Raw genomic sequence first — 18,211 nt, 5'->3', positions numbered from 1 at the left:
CCATCTTCTACCAGACTACACTGCGCTACAACTCAGAAGGCAGCCATCTTCGTTTCACCGTAATGAGAACCTCAAATCCTAATTCATACATTCAGTGGGCCTGTTTATAGAGCAGAAGCCTTGTTAAGGAAGCTAGTTGGTTAATTGATCAAGATATGGAACGCGAAGGCTCACTGCCATCTTCACGAAAGCCCACCATTTGACCATATACTGAGCCAACGCCCTCTACATTTCCATGTCATGTTCCTACAGCGTTGATCGACCGGACGGCGAAATATAACCATTCACTTCCGCTTAGAGCCAATGTTAAGAATAAGACACAAATAAAGGGGGATGAGATTGTCGGGACAAAAAGTACACGTGGTACAGATTATAAATGCATACATCATTTTGATCGGAAACCCCTCATGGAGGACACCATTTTAAAGACTTGGGCGCAGAAGAAAGAATGGTGGACTGGATTCACCTTGCTTTGTAAATACGGTAAAAGATGAGTTATTTTTTTACTCTCTGACCGACTATCAGCTTATGAATGACTGTACTTCATGGAGTGAATGACTGGTGGACTGACAAGGACGAAGGTTTGTGCAGGTGTGAACGTAGAGGGGATGTTGGCAGTTTCATGCGGTTCAGTAAGAGTCAGTGCATTCTAGGCAGATTATCGTCTTGTTCCCAGTCCCTCCAGGCATGACCATTCAGATGTTCTTCTTTTCATTTGGAAAATTTGCGTACTCTTGTTTCTGTATGAACACGCAAATGAACTTAAAATTCATATTAATGTCACAATCTTATACTTTATTCTTACATTTTCGTATGATGATTCCCTTACTTAAATTACATTGTGCAAGATTTTAGGTTTTCTTGGCGGTGAAAATGTGTATTGTTTGTTTTGCGTCTTCACGCCGTGTTTTGTTACAAACGTTTCGGGGGAAGTCGCCTCTTCCATTTTCACGTTCCACCGAAACCACCACGATATTTACCTGAAAGACCACATAGTATCACAACACGGATAACCACAAACGATGTGAAGAACATTAGAACCACTCTCGTTTTCATGGCTCAGTAAGTCTCATACATAACCTATATGTCTGTACCAGAGGCCTAAGGTTCCAGGTGGTTGGTGTGTGCTGCCATCTGAAGACTTAGTAATGTTGACTGGTGCCCCGCTCTGTGGAACGGAAGGGGTACTGCTAGTGATAACATGGCATAGCGGCTTACACAACAGTGGTCATTACCATTCTACTCACAGACTTTCTGCTAGGCTAGTGGACGACAGACAATCTACAATGGTTTTTTAAATCCGTAAACTTGGTTTCCTTTACTGGAATAGCCACTCACAACATAATATTCCCGACAACTCCTGAATTTTGCGTTATATTTTATTTCCGGACAGAGACAGAAGGGAAAAAACAAAACAAACAGTAGCTATCTATGTATCGAAACATGAAGTTCTCGGAAGAATTATTTGTGAATTCCATTTTCTATTGTTTTATTTACACAACGATTCGTGATGTCTGCCGACACAATTTCGCCTTTGCCTGAATATCCAAATACTCAAATCGTTACCTAATCGATACTTCGTATAAACAGAATTGTTCTATACGTAATTTGCGGGTATGTTTAAATGTTTACCTTTCCCTTTTCAACGTTTTAGCTAGTGAAAATCAAGTACAAATTTTAAGCAATATAATTGAAAATTAAGTATACATTTCGTTCGATCGCCATATTGTTAAGTTAGGTGTACAAAAATAAATCGATGTCTCGACACATAGGATTTCACTTCTTACATTGGTGCCATTTAGTGCTGTGATACGGGGTTATGGTCTTTAACGTCACTGTCACCCACAAAGACATAGTCTTCATACCATATGCCAAATGTTATTCAAATATTATCGAGCGTAATGACTGGACAGACATAAACAAGGCACTTGGGTGAGGAAATGAGGATACGATTTGCAGTCAGGCGTTCGAAAACATTCAGACACACACAACCCCAGTTGCAGCAAGTTGTCGAGGTGATTGGCTACCGGCGAATTCAGTAAAAGTCCAGTGGCCTACACATCGTGGATAAAGAGCCGAGTTATTTAACAAATATTTTCCGTGCTACAAACGGTATTTATCGCTCTTACTTGTGTGTTATATGTGCTTGACATTATCAGTACAAGATAACATGCCCTAAATGTATTATTTGCCATGAATATACAGGTTTTTAAATTTATATGACACATTTATTAGTGATATGAAGATTATTAAACAATTAAAATACTGTGTGGAACATTCGGACGGAAAGTTCAGTGAACGAAGATAACGCAGTTTCTTTCTTAAAAATCACCTCTTTCAACTGTTTTCCACCAGAGATGATGTATTCCTGACGTCATATCAGCATAGTTTTAATTACTGTTGCAGTGTGATGTTTTCCTTCGGTTCATCGGCATATTTTAGGTGCGTCGTGTAACCTCTCTTTCCAGAAATTCCCACATGAAGAAATCTTCCGGAGCCAAATCTGGAGAGCGAGTTTTGACCAAAACAACATATAATTGTTTGGAAACTGGCACAGAAATCCTGGCACATGCATGCAGGTTGGCACATGATGCCATCTTGCTGAAATTACGTGTCTTCTTCGAACACCCCCCCCCCCCACCAACTCTCTCCCCAAATTAGAGATTTCGGAGTACAGTCTTCTAGAAACTTTAAAGAACAGTGTGAGGTAGAACTGAGTTTAATTTCCAATTTCTAAGTTCGAGGCTGAAGCGCCGGTCTCTGTCACTTTGAAGCCGAGGAGAGAGAGAGAGAGAGAGAGAGAAGATGGAATGGGAGGAGTAGCGATAGGCACTAATGTTTTAACGGCCGGGGAGGGGGGGTATAATGTTTTTATTTGCGATTAAGGATGTCCCCAGGCAGTGCCCGCTTGTCCTTCTGGTAGAGGTAGGTTTAGCGAGGCAAAGGCATTTGGAAGTGGAGCAAGGAGAGACGTTGAGTAGTTCCTTGCTGTGTTCGTGTGTGATTTTGAATTTTGATATTATACTTGAGAGAACGGCAGTGAAAATTTTGATGTTGAGGTGGGGGGGTTACTTCAGGGCTGAATTTTGATGTTAACACTGAGAGGGTTACATGGGAGGCATTCAGTGTAAAGTGACTTTTGGATACCAACTCAGCATTTCCTACAGGGCCGAGGAAAACCACGGAAACAGAAGCTAGTTAAATCATATTTAAGAAATTGCCCCGTACCGCAAAGAAAACGGTACACTTCACCAGTACCAAGATCAGTTGATATATGTAAGACTTGAGGTTCTCACAGCGGTGAATATGAAGATTTCTGTCTTCTGGGTTATTGCGCTGTGTAGTCTGGTCGATGTTAACCAACGTTTCAGAGGTCATACTGCCTCCCGACCAGACTACACAGCGCAATAACCCAGAAGACAGAAATCTTCAGTTGATATATGCTGTTCAAGGAAGTTTAAACCGGGAGTCATACAAAGCCCATGCATATAAAATACAGTCATTTATTGCTAAAGACGGTGGCATATATGTTCCTAGTTGTCGTTCGGCTTTAAAGCATAAAGTACGTGTATGTTCATTTCGTGAGTAGTTTTTCGTTCAGGTATGCATTTAAAGGTGTAACTATCGTTACGTAATTAAAAGAATTGCCGTTTATTGCACTGCAGAACTCAGTTTAAAATTTCTCCGTCATTTTTAATTGTAGGACTACACCCCCCCCAAATACAAAACAATAGACTATGTGATTAAAATATTAGGGCAAAGCCATTGCTTTCAAAGGCCTGGCTAATCGAGCCCGCAGCCACACACGATGTTTCCGTCCGAAGAAGCCCGAATAAGACCGATGATGTGCGAGTGGCCAGGCGACCGTGCAGTCAGGTATGTAGCTTAGTGTTGTTGACATCTGCCGCTGTGTTGTTACTTCAGGTATGTGGTCTTGGTTCGCAACCCTGGGAATGCCGGTGTAAACTGTGTCTCTCTCTTTTACTGGGAAACTCGTAGAGATGATTCAGCGGAGACAAGCACGGTGCTACTTGTAGGTGTTAAACTTCAATTCCTACGTTGTTTATCATAAGTGTATATAGACTAGTGGCTTCAGTTGGTGTGAGATGGAAATGTGAGACCTCGCCCGCTTCGTATGTGTAAGTACAACTGAAGTGCTTGGTGCCAGGGTGCGGATGTTTCAATTGGCAACGTCAGAATCGGGACCTGCCACAACTCGTGGGCAGTCGCTGTGTATTATTTATTACTATTACGATAGTAACATTCACGAAGACTGTTTGAATTTGGCTCTTTGCATGCGTGGAAAATTGGACAGCGATATTACTGTGGTTGTTTTTAAGACTTAGGCGCAGAGGGGGTGGTAACACGTAAATGGGTATCAGTAAAGTGGGTTTTACGGGTGTGAACTTGGCTCAGGATAGGTTTAATGGCGAGATTTTGTCGTCACGATAATGAGCTGTCTAGTTTAATAAGAAAAGGCATCCTCTTGATCAACTGAATAACTGAATGACCACGGAGTATCAGCTCATTCGGCCCCCAGTTGACCTTCGTGCCGTCACGCTCCGTGATCCTCCGCTGTTTTTCTCACAACGTGGGGATTCACGGCATCACCACTACAAAACCATGGAGTAGTGTGCAGCACCCAGCGCAGTGTCTGCGGGCGGTTAGCGTTGTTAAGGTTTTTAACATTTTAAAACCCATTTGTAAATATATGCACCATCTGCTTTAACAGTTAGTAACTCTACATTTTGCCCACAGAATATATTTTTGGATTTCTATATGATTCCCAATGTAAACAGGAATTATTTCATTAACCGGCGTTAAACAATTTATATTTACAATTGAGATGCGTTATGTTCTTTTGAGGCAAGGATTGAATTGTTATATGTTATTTAGATAAACTTTTACTTCAAAGAGTTAAATCAGAGGATGGGATATACATTGACACGCACTGCGTACATCATGTCGGTTTAGGAAGATACCAGTAGTCAAAGGAGAATAATATTAAAACTAATATTACTGAAACACGTTGCCAAAGTGCGAACAAGACTTATGAGGAGCTCGTGATGGTGGTGGACGCAACTTGGCGTCCTAGAAGTACAGGAAGCATTCCGAACTGTTTAATAATTATCGAGGAGACAGACCTACATGGCTGGGTGTGTAGCTAGAAAAAGGGAGATGGAATGCACACCTGGCTTTGGTGGGGAAACCGCTTACGAAACGTCCGCATGGAACACAGAGAAAAAGATGAGGGTTAACGTTAAAATGAATCTGACTGATACAGATTGTGAGATAGGACTGAATTAGGATTATGTCAGCCGGATAACGTTGGTGTTCGGGTTCTGCTATCACAGTATCCGTTTGTTGGTTTCCCAGCGTTACGTGGGTCCCCTGTCACCGTGGCAAATGTTCTTGAGGTTGCAGATGGGGGAGATGGCCTCCAAACACGTGATGAGGCAGGTGCAATAGTAATTGTATCAGAATCCAAGTAAAGAAATGGAGACAACTTTAATAATGTAAGAGGTGAAAGAAGTGTAACTTTGAGGAACGAAAAATGGAATTTCTCGTAAAGTGAGACTCAGTGAGCTTGTATCAAAGAGTACAAAAATATCAGAAGCATGAATTAACTTATGGTAGGATTGTAAAGATGAGAATTGTTATTAATATTTCGAATAGGTATCATCTTTTGAATGTAGGCTACATGACTGTAGTAATTATCGTGGAATATGAATTATCAAGTTTATACAAATTTCTGTTGGAATATTCAGAGAATGAAATTTGCCAGGTATTGATCACATTCCGTGCAGAGATGAGATGGAGACGGGATTTCTCTTCTGTTCTGGCGTTGAAATCTCTGTTGTCACATGTGATTATTGAAACAAGATACTGGAGACCGAGAACTTGTCAGGGACAACACTCTGTATGCCCTACGCTAGATTTAGTGCCTCTTCGAATCTGTGATGTTTCGAGTACTCAGGCGCCACCTTGACTCTTCCTAGGCGACGTGTCCCAGTGCAACGGGAGATACCTAGGCTGAACGGCGTTTCCCGTACTAATTTAACTATGTAACTTTTGGAATCCTGAGGTACCGCTGGTAGGTACCCTAAACATTTTGTAAGAGCGTCAGGCATTAAATTGAAATAAATTTGCGTATTTTTATTCTGAGCGACCTCTATCTACCTTTCTGCTACTGGAACCTCTTTACTTACTGTTGTTATACTTAAGTTTCTTGTTGTTTCGTTGAATTTTGGTAGAGATTGCTTAATTTTTTCTTCTTTTTGTGGCGACTGAATTTTTCATCCGTGTTTACAAGGATCATAGTATTCTAATTTTTATTATAGCTGTTTGGAGCAGGGGTGTGATGCCAGTTCATTAACAAGGGCCTCACACCAGCAAGCTGTATTTTCTTTCTTGTATTTGTCTTGGCGTTTAGAAGTAGGGCCGGGCAAGATATATCGATATTCTGATACTGGTGAACCGCCGCTGTAACTTGATATATCCTGTGCCGATAACAAAGCGTTCGAATAATTAGCCAAAAAATTATATGGGGTCGAGTGAGTCCCTCCGAGCCCCGTGAAGCCCACACCAGGTTTGAAGTACCAGTTGACGGTTTCTATATTTCTCTTTGCTTTAAAATTGTTAAATACAAATCCATGAGGAATAAATTTCTATTATAATTGAACGCACTGTGATATATCACAAAGAAGCTGACGTAAAATACCAGATGATTATAAGTGTTGCGGATGGGAGAAACGAACCACACAGTTAGAGGCCGAGCGAGAAGTGCTGGCTGGCACTTGCGCAAAGGACTGATTTTTGTCGTATGAGATGGAGCCGTCCGAAGCACGCGCTAGAGGGGTGTCAGCTTGTGTTAGTTTGTAGCTCTAGCTGAGGCCGTGCGACCCCCACTACTACTGAACTCCCCTCTCTCGGCTTATACATCGCGCATTTAGGTGCCATCACTACTCGCGCGACCTATACTCGGTTAGAACTGGCGTGTATTTATATCACTTCATTTCACCGTTAAAAATTGTTTGTCGAAAAGCTTCCCATTGTACAGTAGTTTAACGTGATACCCTTGATTTTTGTCACAGATGGAGAAGTTTTAATCGTGCGAATGTGTTAATGCTATGATAATAATGTATTCAGTACCAGCACTTTCGCCCAGAACTTCTCTTTAATACGCTTACATCATTACGTTAATAAGACGAACAACGGAAGAACACTTCTGAAGAATTTTTGATATTATATGAATGTGAAAATACTTAATCCAAATACAGTTTCAGTTGCATTTGGATTTGCTCAAAACGTATTGTACCTGAGCTGGAATATTCCAACGAGTGTTTTTGTAACAAAATCTTTATTATTTTATAGAGACACTCGCGAGAAATTGCTGTTACAGAATTTTGCTATCGCCCGAAACCGAACGTTCCGCAGGACACTGCCCTAGAAAAGTGACGTAGTTACAAGCAGAACTACAGCTTGTTTAATTTCCGATCTCTCAACAAGAGGCGAAAATGTTAGGTTAGGTTATGTTTTTCCATTCCATGAGCTACTTTTCGTTAAATTCTGCATTTAAAAGTATAGTACATTCTCGTTATAGTACGTCGACTCTGAAACAGTCATTTCTCATATCCGTCGTCTACTCTTTACCACCACTGGTTAATGGCGCGACATTCGTAAATATGACTCATAGAGCATGTAATAGCGACGCACTTTTCGGTCTGCCGACAGATAACTCTCCCGTTGGTTCGCAAGAGAGTAGGACGCTGACTTTTTTTTTTGTAATTTATTTTACCATAAATCCCGTGTCCATGTATGTACAGTCAAATAAGAGATATAAGAGGCCAAGAGCAGTCACGACTTTGGGAATAAACCTGAACATTACTGTTGATTTTGAAGGTGGAAAATTCGGTCATTATAAATGTCTAAGTTAATCTAAAATGAAGACATCTAGAATCCACCTAACTTCAGATACTTTTTTCAGGAAGACGAACGATTCACAGTCCTCAACTCATGCACTTTAAATTTCCTTAACAAAATTATTAAAATATTAAATATTTTCTTGAAATTTAATTCTGTACCATAGCCCATACAATATACAATATATAAGTAATAAACTTAAATCAAAGTAGTTTAAACATTTTGTGCTTTTTAACCCCAAAATAAGTTTGATTTTCAGTTATACAGTTTTCTCACAATGAACTGTCATTTTAACACAGGCTTCAACGCTTTCTTCTTTGTCGCATGTGTAAGGAACCAATTAGCGACAGGTGTCGAGGACTTCCTGTAAATAAGCAAAAGGAGAGTCTCCACCTCGTGGTTTATAGCCGTTCCTGGGACTGCGAGCCAGACTACACCTGTACATCGATGTGCTCGACTGCACAGACCAGAGGGGTCGTGCCTTTCGTTTCGAACTCGGGGACCCACAGTCACACCCGACAGTGAACATCGCTGGTATAGTTCTTCCTTTGTCGTGTGCTCTCTGCAGTAAGTTATCCTTGACGTTGAACTGTGGTCTATACCATTCTACCCATTTTTTGAGACCAAGGCAGACTATAACACCTAAATATCGGTATCCACTTTCGAAGCAATACCACGTACTTTAACATTAACTCTGTACTTTGCCCACGGGGTGTAATTACTCGGAGTAAACAACTATCATTTTCATAAATAGCCTTAAACACTTGATGTTTGCTGTGTTCTGTTTGCGGTAGGAACTGATATTTTCGAATTAATTTATATGAACTTCGGACTTCCATGATGTGCAGCGTTTTATACCTCGTGAAGTTCTCACCCGCGAGATGTCTCGCTTAGAAGCTGTTTACTCAGAATTTGAAAAATTTGGTGGAACAAATATTTGGCTCCGCGTGTCAGCGATTAAAAGTAAGAACATCTGTGGTTCTTCTGGAATATAAATTCTACGTTATCATGGACATACAGGGCTTACTGACGGAAGACTATTTACTAAAATAAAAGCAAGATTGGAAAGGCATAAAACTTTAAGGGCAAGAGGACCAGTCTGGCGGACACAGTTCATTAATTTGCCTCAAGACCTACAAGAACGGCACTTCCATCAACGTAGTGTTTCCGGTTCATTCTGTTAGCGTGCCGCGAAAACAATGGCGCAGCGGAAACATGTTCCGTTGTTCCCGTAACAATGGTATACGTTGCAGGAGGTTCAGGGGGCCGATTGTGCACTGTCTTAACGGGACAGTGGAAATAAAAGGATGAGAAACAGAGCTGTGTTTTCCACGACCTCAAAAGCGATGGTCCAATCTCATTGAATTCAAACTGCGTGCCAAAACTAAAGTTATTAAAATTAGGCCAGTCATACCAACACAATGAACTGAAGCATGGTAAAGGAAAGCCGCCCATCTGATTTACATTCGACGTAATTGTAATCTGCATTCTAAAATACGGAGACGCGAAATTAGTATTGCCAACGTAACAAAAATATAAATGTATATATGCCTCTGCATCTAGCTGCCTGATAGAGATGAAAATGAAAAAGTCCTTGAGCTACAGTAGCTAGTTGGCAGTAAGCATACGTTATTTAGCGTTTGATGGAATTAGTTATTATTTTTCTCATCAGGCATATCAAACAGTCTCCAAAGGGCAAGTGTTCTCGGGGCCATCTCATGGCTGGGGAAAATCATAACCACCTAATTTTACTATTTACAGGCTTAAGACTAAGATATATTTTCCGTTTCTCTGTTTTCCTCACATGTAAACAAAAATGTAAACTTCATTGTAACATACTTCCATTTTATTTGATTGAAACGTAAAAAAGCTCTCTACCGTGCAGGAAATGCTTTGAGGAGTCGATTGTATACTAGGCTTGTCAAAGAATAGATCACTTTCGTTATGGAACCCGAATGTTCATCGCGGTGTTCACAAAATCCCGCCACCGGCCTCTATCCTGAGCTAGCTGAGTCCAGTTCGCTTCATCGATTCCTGTCTCCTTAAGGTCCATCTTAACGTTGTCCTCCCACCTACTCCTAGGTCTTCTCAGAGGTCTCCCTCTCTCAGGACTCCCAATCAATGCCCTGGAAACTTCTCTCCCTGCCCCTTTGTGTGTACTTTTGCTAGATGCGCATCAGCTGCTAATGTGGTCTGTAGAGACTTTGTTACATTTGAAACCAAAATTGTTTTTCTTGATCACATTCTATAATAACTGTGTTACTATGTATATGTTGCCGGCAAACTATGAAATCCGGCAATGTATAGAATGCCTAAAGTCAGTAGGCAAAGTATGAAATTCAGGCATTCTATGGAATGCCCGGGTATTTTATAAAATGTCTATAGCTTTTAGGCAATGTATGAAACTAACAGTTTATTTTATACTTTGCCTAGTTATTCTATAGAATACCTACGAATTTTATAAAATGCCTCAGATTCTTTAGGCAAAGTATATAACAAAGAAGTTTCTATAATACGATTTATACAGTTTTATTTTATTTTTTATAATTGCAAACACTTAATATAAAACAATTTCTTTAATTCTCAAAACGTTTGTTAGGTTAGGTTAGTATATAAAACAATATTTTATTCTCAAAGACTTTTGTATTCCTACAAGCTGTATATGAAGTCTTTTCTTAAATCAGCAAATACTTTTATGTAAACAGCTTCAGTGTATTCCTCCGAAAAAGACAATAACAATAATAATATACAAAATACATATATTTAAAGTTGCGGCCAATACAAATATCCTTCATATTCTACCACATACGACATATGGTATACTTTCGGGGTAAATCGAGTTCTGCCACTGGATTAGGAACTTACATTATCTAAACGTGACATATCGTACCCTTGTAGGACTGGAAAACTGAGTGACTTTGTGACATCTTAATGTGTATGCTATGAAGTAGACATATTGCTTGGGACAAAGATAGACCAGGTTGACGTCTGACTCCGGCCAGTGATCGTTTATAAATGGAGGTTGAGGTTTTTCGTGGTTCTATTTCAATATAGTAAAGTATGTTCGACATTGAGAGTTATAATCCACATGTTATTCGACTGTATATAACTGCAACAATAAATACATCGTCGTTAAATGACAGAATAATAAACATAACGCGATATAGCCTATATCTTAAAGCGCTGTTGTCCAATGAGTTTTAGCGTGGCTACAGAAATGGACGTGTCTTCAACAGAAGACTGAATGCTCTCTGTTTTATGTCGAATACCAAATGCTTATATACAAGTTTCTTGAGAGAATTATGTTATTTAACCTTTCAAAGTCCAATGGTAAGTGCATATCCCATCTGCTTCAACAATAAATAACTTCATTTTGTATTTATGGGTTTCGAGGAAACTGTTATTATTTTCTTAATCAGCATTGACCACTTGATTTTTTAATGGAGAAGTTCTGTGCTTTCTTTGAGGTACGGACTGATTTATTAAATATTGTTTAGACGAATTTCGTGCTTCAGAAGGTTATTGAAATGAAACGCGATGTTAGCCACGAAATCTAATCGACAAAAAAGTTGTCAGTTGTTGAAGAGAGGTTATTAATAACTGGATTCTTAAATGGCGATTAGTATGAATGTCGGCCGTTTTCGTGTTTGTTCTCGTGCCCCAGTTTCAGGAAGTTACGTCTGACATTACGTAACCAGGAAGCCGTTTAAGTCGGCTGGAGAAAGTTTTCTTCGATGGATGACGTTTCTGTCCTGTATAGAATGTCCCAACATGAGGTGTGCCCAGTAGAAGAGGGCCGTAGTTCCACACCGGACTGCGGCACTATTGCTTCATATTTCGGATGTCCCTGGTTCGAACCTTGATCAGTAAACTATTTGTAACTAATGAGATGGAAAGGATGTACAAGAAAGTGGGAGTGGCGTATTTACCCTGCTTTTACCTGAGGAATCTTATAATCCTGTGAAGAATTTTTGTATATATAGTCTGTCGCCGAGTCAAGATACGGACTGGAGTCTTATGAACACAGAGCATTTATTTATTGAACGACACTGTCAGTAGTTATTTCCATGGGATGGTTTGTGAATAATGAATTGGGGAGGATGTGGGAGGAGGTATCTCAAGTTCCATCTAGGTATTTGCCTGGAGGAACTGAGAAAGACCACGAAACCGCCAGTCAGGATATTCGTCGTCCAGGCCGATACTTTAACCCAGGACGTCTCGAGTACAAAGAACCGTCATGTCTCCTCGGCATCTGATACACTCGTTAAAACTTGCGTGAAAGTGTTTGGATTGCGATGAGTGGCTCCGGTCGATTTACCTATTGGATAGGAAGTTGACGGCTCGAAGCACACCGCGGGGACAACACGCTGTAGCCAGTTCGCTTTCACTCTCGACAAACACTTACGGTGGCGCATAGTTCTACAGATGTTCAGTGTTCGTTTCGCATTGCAGTGTTCAGCTGTGTGTTTGTAGATTTATGGTCAATGTTCGGTTTGCTTGGAATAGTTCCGTTCAGCTTATAAGAAATGTTTTGTGTTCAGTTCTGTGGGCAACTGTGTTCAGATTTATAGGAAATCCTTGTGATTGACGCAGTCTTGTGGGCGACGTTCGGTCATAGACTCTGTTATTGTATTCAGATAGTTTACTTCGCTGTTCGCGCATTAATACTGTGGAGTTTGTCAGCTTGGAGAGCGTGTTCACAGTTTGCTGTTTGTTTCTTGTGGGTTTATTTAATTACGCTGTATCAGCTTCTTTGGTGATATCACTTGGAATTGCATGATTGTTGTAGGTGAAGTCTGGAGTACTATCTGTACATCACAACGCTTTGTGTCTGTAAAGAGTCGACGAATCCACCACCCATGTCTTTAACATAACATTTTCTTGAAGCAAATATACGCATGAAAGGAATTTAAAACTGGTCACGTTAGAAACATCAACCGTTGACTGCGTCTTGCGTCTCTATGCCGCGCAGTATCAGAGGAAACTCCCTGAAAACTGAGAGATATTAATATTTACCGGAGGGCCACGTCGTGGAACGTTGAAACGCAAGCAAAGATATGGCAACCAAACGGCGAGTTATAAAAGCAGATTGAGAAACACTGGTTCTTCTGTCATTTCTTCTCCCACCTACTAGCAACGGGTGACACTGAAAATAGATTGTCTTATTGTGTTCGAGGTTTGTGTATCCATTTTAAACATGAAGTTCATCCAACCTAACATTTAAAAACTATATTCCGACTTTCAATAAAACACGCCGAATGTCAATTATGTTTGTTAATGTCCAAGGGAACAACGGCTGTGTGTTGTGAGAGGTGTCAGTGTTGGTCTTCTGGGTCGTGACGCCGTGTGGACATGTAGGTGGATACTAACGTTTCGTAGAACATTCTGCCTCCATTTTCAGCCTCCTGCTAGCATCTTCCCTCCTACAAATCTGCACGCGTTCATGAATATTCCTGCAGACAAGAAGGCCCCTGTCAGATGGTTGTTGCGAAAACAAAACACAGATTTTTGTACATCCGATTGTTTGTGTTTGTTTTGTTGGGATAACATCTTGTGGCATCTTACAGTAACATACGTAAAATTACTTAATTACTTTGCGAGTTTAGGGCTGTGTTGAGTCCTGCACGTTGTGGGCCTGTGATACAGGACAATTAAGTGTAATGAGAGAGGGCAAAGCAGAGTCACGTAGCCTGCGTACTAACTTTGTGTTATTGTGTCTGTCTGTAGATGGAAGACGGTTATGTTAAAAGGCACCATCTTTAATGTCGTCAGGTATTTGGCAGTACAGTATCTATTCTTGAGAGTAACTGTAAGCTACTGCTTAACGGAGGACGTCAAATCAAGAGCCAGGGCACGTCTTGCTGATGAACACTTGAAGGGGTGGGAGGCGTAAAGTATAAAGTAAACCTAAGCTTAATATTAAAAAATTACTCAAAGAATTGCTCATATATCTTACTTACGATTAGTTCTTTTAGAGAAAATTATTTAACTTGGTTCAGTGGTAGGTCTAATAGTGGCGGTTTTAATAAATTGTCATCGAGTTTCAGTAAGTTGTCCTCCTGTTTAACCCAGCCACCCGCGATTCGATAAGAAAGGGTGGATATAGCCCTAGATCTGGAAGCGGTTGAGATGTAAGGCGGACGAACCAAGTCTTCAGTTTAAAGTAGTCGTTCCTCAAATTCATTCGGGCAACCTAAAATACTTGAATGACATAAGCGGCAAACAAGTTGTGTTTACGGTTATTTGTGTCAGTGGCGTGCTGTGATGCGTTTCATACCTTCAATTTACACTAACTTCCTTTTCTTTCAGAGGTGAAAGTATTTATGAATTTCGTATAGAAGTTTAACTAGGAAAAAGAAGAGAAAACTACTTATAAAGAAGACATTTTATAGAACTTCGTAATATGCATTTTTAGAGGTCGGGCTCAAGGTTTGAAAATTGCAGCACTTTGAATTTTGGGAACACGCTCTCCAAGCAAAGCCGGGGTTCCCCTAAATTGCCTCAAGTGGGTGAACAGAGATGGCATGACCATCTTTACTGTGAAATTTGTCAAACGCAGCTCGTTAGGCACCGTGGACTGTTTGTCCTGTCAAAACACGTGTCGGCGGAGCGCTCCGATGCAGATCCCAGAGACTCTTTCATCGCTTTTCTCAAGACAAGTGTCCAAGTGTTCTGTCGTGTTCCTGTTTATCAATCTCATTCAAATGCAGCGCTTTAACCCAGAAACTGCCGTCACTGACTCCCCAAGTAAACTAATAATTGTGAAAGACAGAAATCATATTTGTAACCAACAAGCAAATTATTTGTAGCTGAGGGTGAAATGACGCATTGTGTTTTGTTATTTTGGGAATGTGACGTGGTTGGCAGTTTATAAGTTCCCGAAGGGCGGTGTGTAGACAGCTGGACTATGTGGATGGCTTGTTATATGTCTCTGGCTGCCGATGAGGACCCTGGTCGCTCACAACAGCAGGGAAACATGGCGGTCTTCATAACCATTTTCGTCGTGTGCTGCATAGAGGCTGTGATCGTAAAGATTGTGACAAGCGAGGGAGACGCGCTGTTACGTCTCGGCTCAGTACTTCTACCTGCCGGAGAAGACGACAATGACAATTAGGAGGTTGTAATTGTTGTAACAGTGGCGGCTCGTAAGATGTTCCGATACCACTAAATATATGAAAGAATATATGTTGTTACCACCGAAATTTGATACATCAGATATTTCTAGAAGCGGTTCTCGTATCCCCATATGACGAGCCGCCTCTGTCTGCAAGAATACTGTTGGAGACGTGGTGTTTCCACACGTGTTATTTATTATTTGTAGTCATTGCTCCGATTACCCACAGCATTTTTAAACATTTGGTTATAAAAATCAAATGTGTAAACATCATCGCAGCCACTAAAGCTAGATTAATGCCAAACCCATTAGCACATTACCGACTGCCTGACTCCAAACTCCAGCAAAGCACAGATTCCGCCGGATCCCACACAGGCGGCACCACCATAGCATCGGTTGCATTCTTTTAGGACCAGACAGATTCTAGCTGATAATCACTTGCCTTCCCCCAACGAATAGCAAGAGGGCGCTTACAGTTCTTTGACAAGAATTGTATTTGAGATTGAACGTGTCGGATCCAAAAAAGGAACTGAAACGTTCACTTCGAGGACCGCTGAAAAGTAAAAGGCGGGCCGCGAATGTCGTACTGCTTTTTTTATTATTCAAACACGTATTTTCAATGCAATTTGCATTTGCGGTTTGTATCCCGAAAATATTTCATCAGCTTCATTCCACTGTACCATATCGCACCTGTTCTCTGTCGCACATTGCGCGTGTCTGCTTATTGTGAAGTAACCGCGGTTAACGAAAAGAGCGAAGTCCTTTAAATCTAATGGCGCTCTTGTGCCTGTAAATGCATTATTTTATAACTTAATGGGATTTTTAAAACTAACCTTGTAGCTAATTGTGAACTGTTGACAATAATAATGTGTTTCCTTACGAGCTAGTTATTATATAAACAGTCGGAAATATGAAAAACGTTTGTGTAATGTTATCACTTACGTTGCGCCATAGCATGCTTAATAAGCTTACGAAAGGAAAAAGGACGAAATGTATATTAAGGGCATCAGCTTTTTCAAGATAATTGCTAAGGGTGTACGTACAATACACTGTTTGCAAAGTACCGAAACGATGAACGGATTATTCAGGAAGCAAGAATCTTGCAGTAATCTGATACAGCGTTGTGCCACAAGGGTCGAACATCTATCTGAAGATTTATTTTCAAAGATTATCGCTGAATTATGAGACTGTGAGTGATTTTGTGTTTCCCTGGAATATTCAACAGATTTTTACTACTTATTAAGACAAATCATTAAAAACGAATTTCAATCACTCATAACAATTTAGGTCAAATTCGGTCAATAGACTATTTTAAGATTATGTAATTTTATTTTTTCGAGAGACGTGAGCTTAAACTGCAGAATACTGATGGTTGTCCTTCATAACTTCAATAATGCTGGTTTCATTTCTTCATGAAGAAATACTTTAATAAGTCGAGTTCGTTGTTATGCTATTTTATTATTTGTGTGGAGAACGTAGTATCAAAGTCCGATAAAGATTTGTGAAAGATCTCTATCACCGAATCCTTCAGAAGTTTTTTTAAGGAACTTAAGTCCTGCAAGATATGGAGGATTTGTGTGCCATTCAGAGGTACGTTGGCTTGATAAATGAAAGGCTTTGGATCGATTTTACGAACTTCATGATAACATTAAGCAGTTTCTTAGTGAACGTGTTGCTAGTTGTACTTAAGTAGGTAGTTTTAACCGGTGGTTGAAAGGAGCATAGTATTTTTATTTGAAAGAAAAACTAAAATACACGTAGAAGAAATAGAGGATTTTTACGAATTTTCCACGATTCGAGGCTTTTATTAGAAAAAAAATACAGAAGAAATTATTGTTGACATTGTTTCACAAATCTGCTGATTGAACTCCAAGATGAGATGAATTATCGATTTGCTATATTTTTGTAAGATTTCGAGGTTCCTTCCGCCTAACTAAAAAATCCATTGAAGAAATCAACTGAAGATATTTAAAAATACAGCATCTCTTGTTCTGAAGAACATAAAATACATAAAATATAACCCACCGACCTTCAAAGGGACACGCATCTGCAAGGAAAGTTAAAACAGGCACTGTCCCTGCATTTTGGAATATTCCTCTAGAGAAATTTGCCCTTCATTATGGTCTGTACCTATGCCACTTGCTGAATCAACATCCCGCTTCAGAGTATCTTAAAGTTCTCCGAAGTACATCGAGCACTAACAGAGGACCTTAGTACCAAAGTGGATAATCTTCTTCGACTTGTTATTTGAAAGCAAGCAGCCAACATAGAGAATATTGAAGAGGTCAGGAACTTTCCGACTGTCAGGTTTGTGTGATGTTGGTCAGACTCCCTTTTTTTAATCTAACTAGTTGAAATAAGAGAATTTTGCCATGTAATAAATACCTTATCTATACCTATATATATATAGGGCAGGTGCTGGTTAGCGATTATTCATCGATAGCTTGCAATGTGCACGTATTTCGATATATCGCAGCACAGTTATAATAACTTCCATGTAATTTCGTGTTTGGAATTTAACTGTGTTAAATCATATTATATTCTTTAATTATGTAAAGATACGTAATGATTTTAATGTTTTGTTATACGACGTCACTTCATTTTAATTATTTGCTGCTCTTAGGAAACAACGCAATGAAAAAAGATTGTTCACTCATCCATAGCCAACTGTGTTTAATAAAACGCATCAAAACACATTATTACGTGTTAACGCTTCGCAGCTTTCGTAGTTAAGCGAAGATAAGCAGTAAATTTAATTTTTATATGATGTTCTATACTGCTTTAGATTTTCTTTTCATTCTTGACGGGCAATTTTCTGCGAATTCTATAAGACATGAATGAAGTATTTAATCAGATTTTTTAAAAAGTTTTGTTTATTGTATACATGACGTAGTTCTATATAAAATTTGAGGTTATCTCGGCGGTGAAGACGTCGATGTTGGTCTACTGGCTGTACTACAGCTCCGATGCCCATTTCTTTCAACCAGAACCTACGTGCCAAGAGGGCCCCGGAATGTTTACTTTTTAGGACACACGCCTGTCTACGACTGAATAAGGAAGACTGTCATGCAGTGGGTTCGTTACTAGCTAATACGCTTCGCGATTACCGGTCATTTCCTGTTCGTTACACCTCGTCCATTTCCGATGATGAACCATTGAAGAATCACAATGCAA

At 40.0% G+C, this 18,211-nt stretch overlaps 1 protein-coding gene and 1 long non-coding RNA gene across 12 annotated transcripts in view; one reads left to right on the top strand and one right to left on the bottom strand.

The window, feature by feature from the left end:
- The window catches only part of LOC110834013 (uncharacterized), an 85,570-nt gene that overhangs the window by 25,608 nt on the left and 41,751 nt on the right, over positions 1 to 18,211 (top strand). The window contains exon 1 of one of the 11 annotated variants that reach the window (XM_022072869.2): positions 3,976 to 4,139. The exons of 9 other annotated variants lie outside the window; for them this stretch is intronic. Coding sequence is in view for 1 of the 2 variants with exons in the window: in XM_022072816.2 (XP_021928508.1) it covers positions 15,027 to 15,040 (14 nt within the window). In the remaining variant the exon portion in view is untranslated. Of the gene's footprint in view, positions 1 to 3,975; positions 4,140 to 15,011; positions 15,041 to 18,211 lie in introns of those variants that run through there. One more of the 11 variants, XM_022072816.2, reaches the window with a different exon arrangement.
- Positions 775 to 1,171, bottom strand: LOC110834091 (uncharacterized). The gene is made up of 2 exons (XR_002544477.2): positions 1,095 to 1,171; positions 775 to 980 (listed from the first exon to the last, which is right to left on the bottom strand). It is a non-coding gene; the product is annotated as an uncharacterized LOC110834091 (long non-coding RNA).

This window comes from Zootermopsis nevadensis, unplaced genomic scaffold (assembly GCF_977971745.1).
Source record: "Zootermopsis nevadensis isolate Lab colony 2312 unplaced genomic scaffold, Znev_1.0 Znev_ptg000028l, whole genome shotgun sequence".
Classification (NCBI taxonomy): domain Eukaryota; kingdom Metazoa; phylum Arthropoda; class Insecta; order Blattodea; family Termopsidae; genus Zootermopsis; species Zootermopsis nevadensis.
This window is presented reverse-complemented; position numbering and strand designations above follow the sequence as displayed.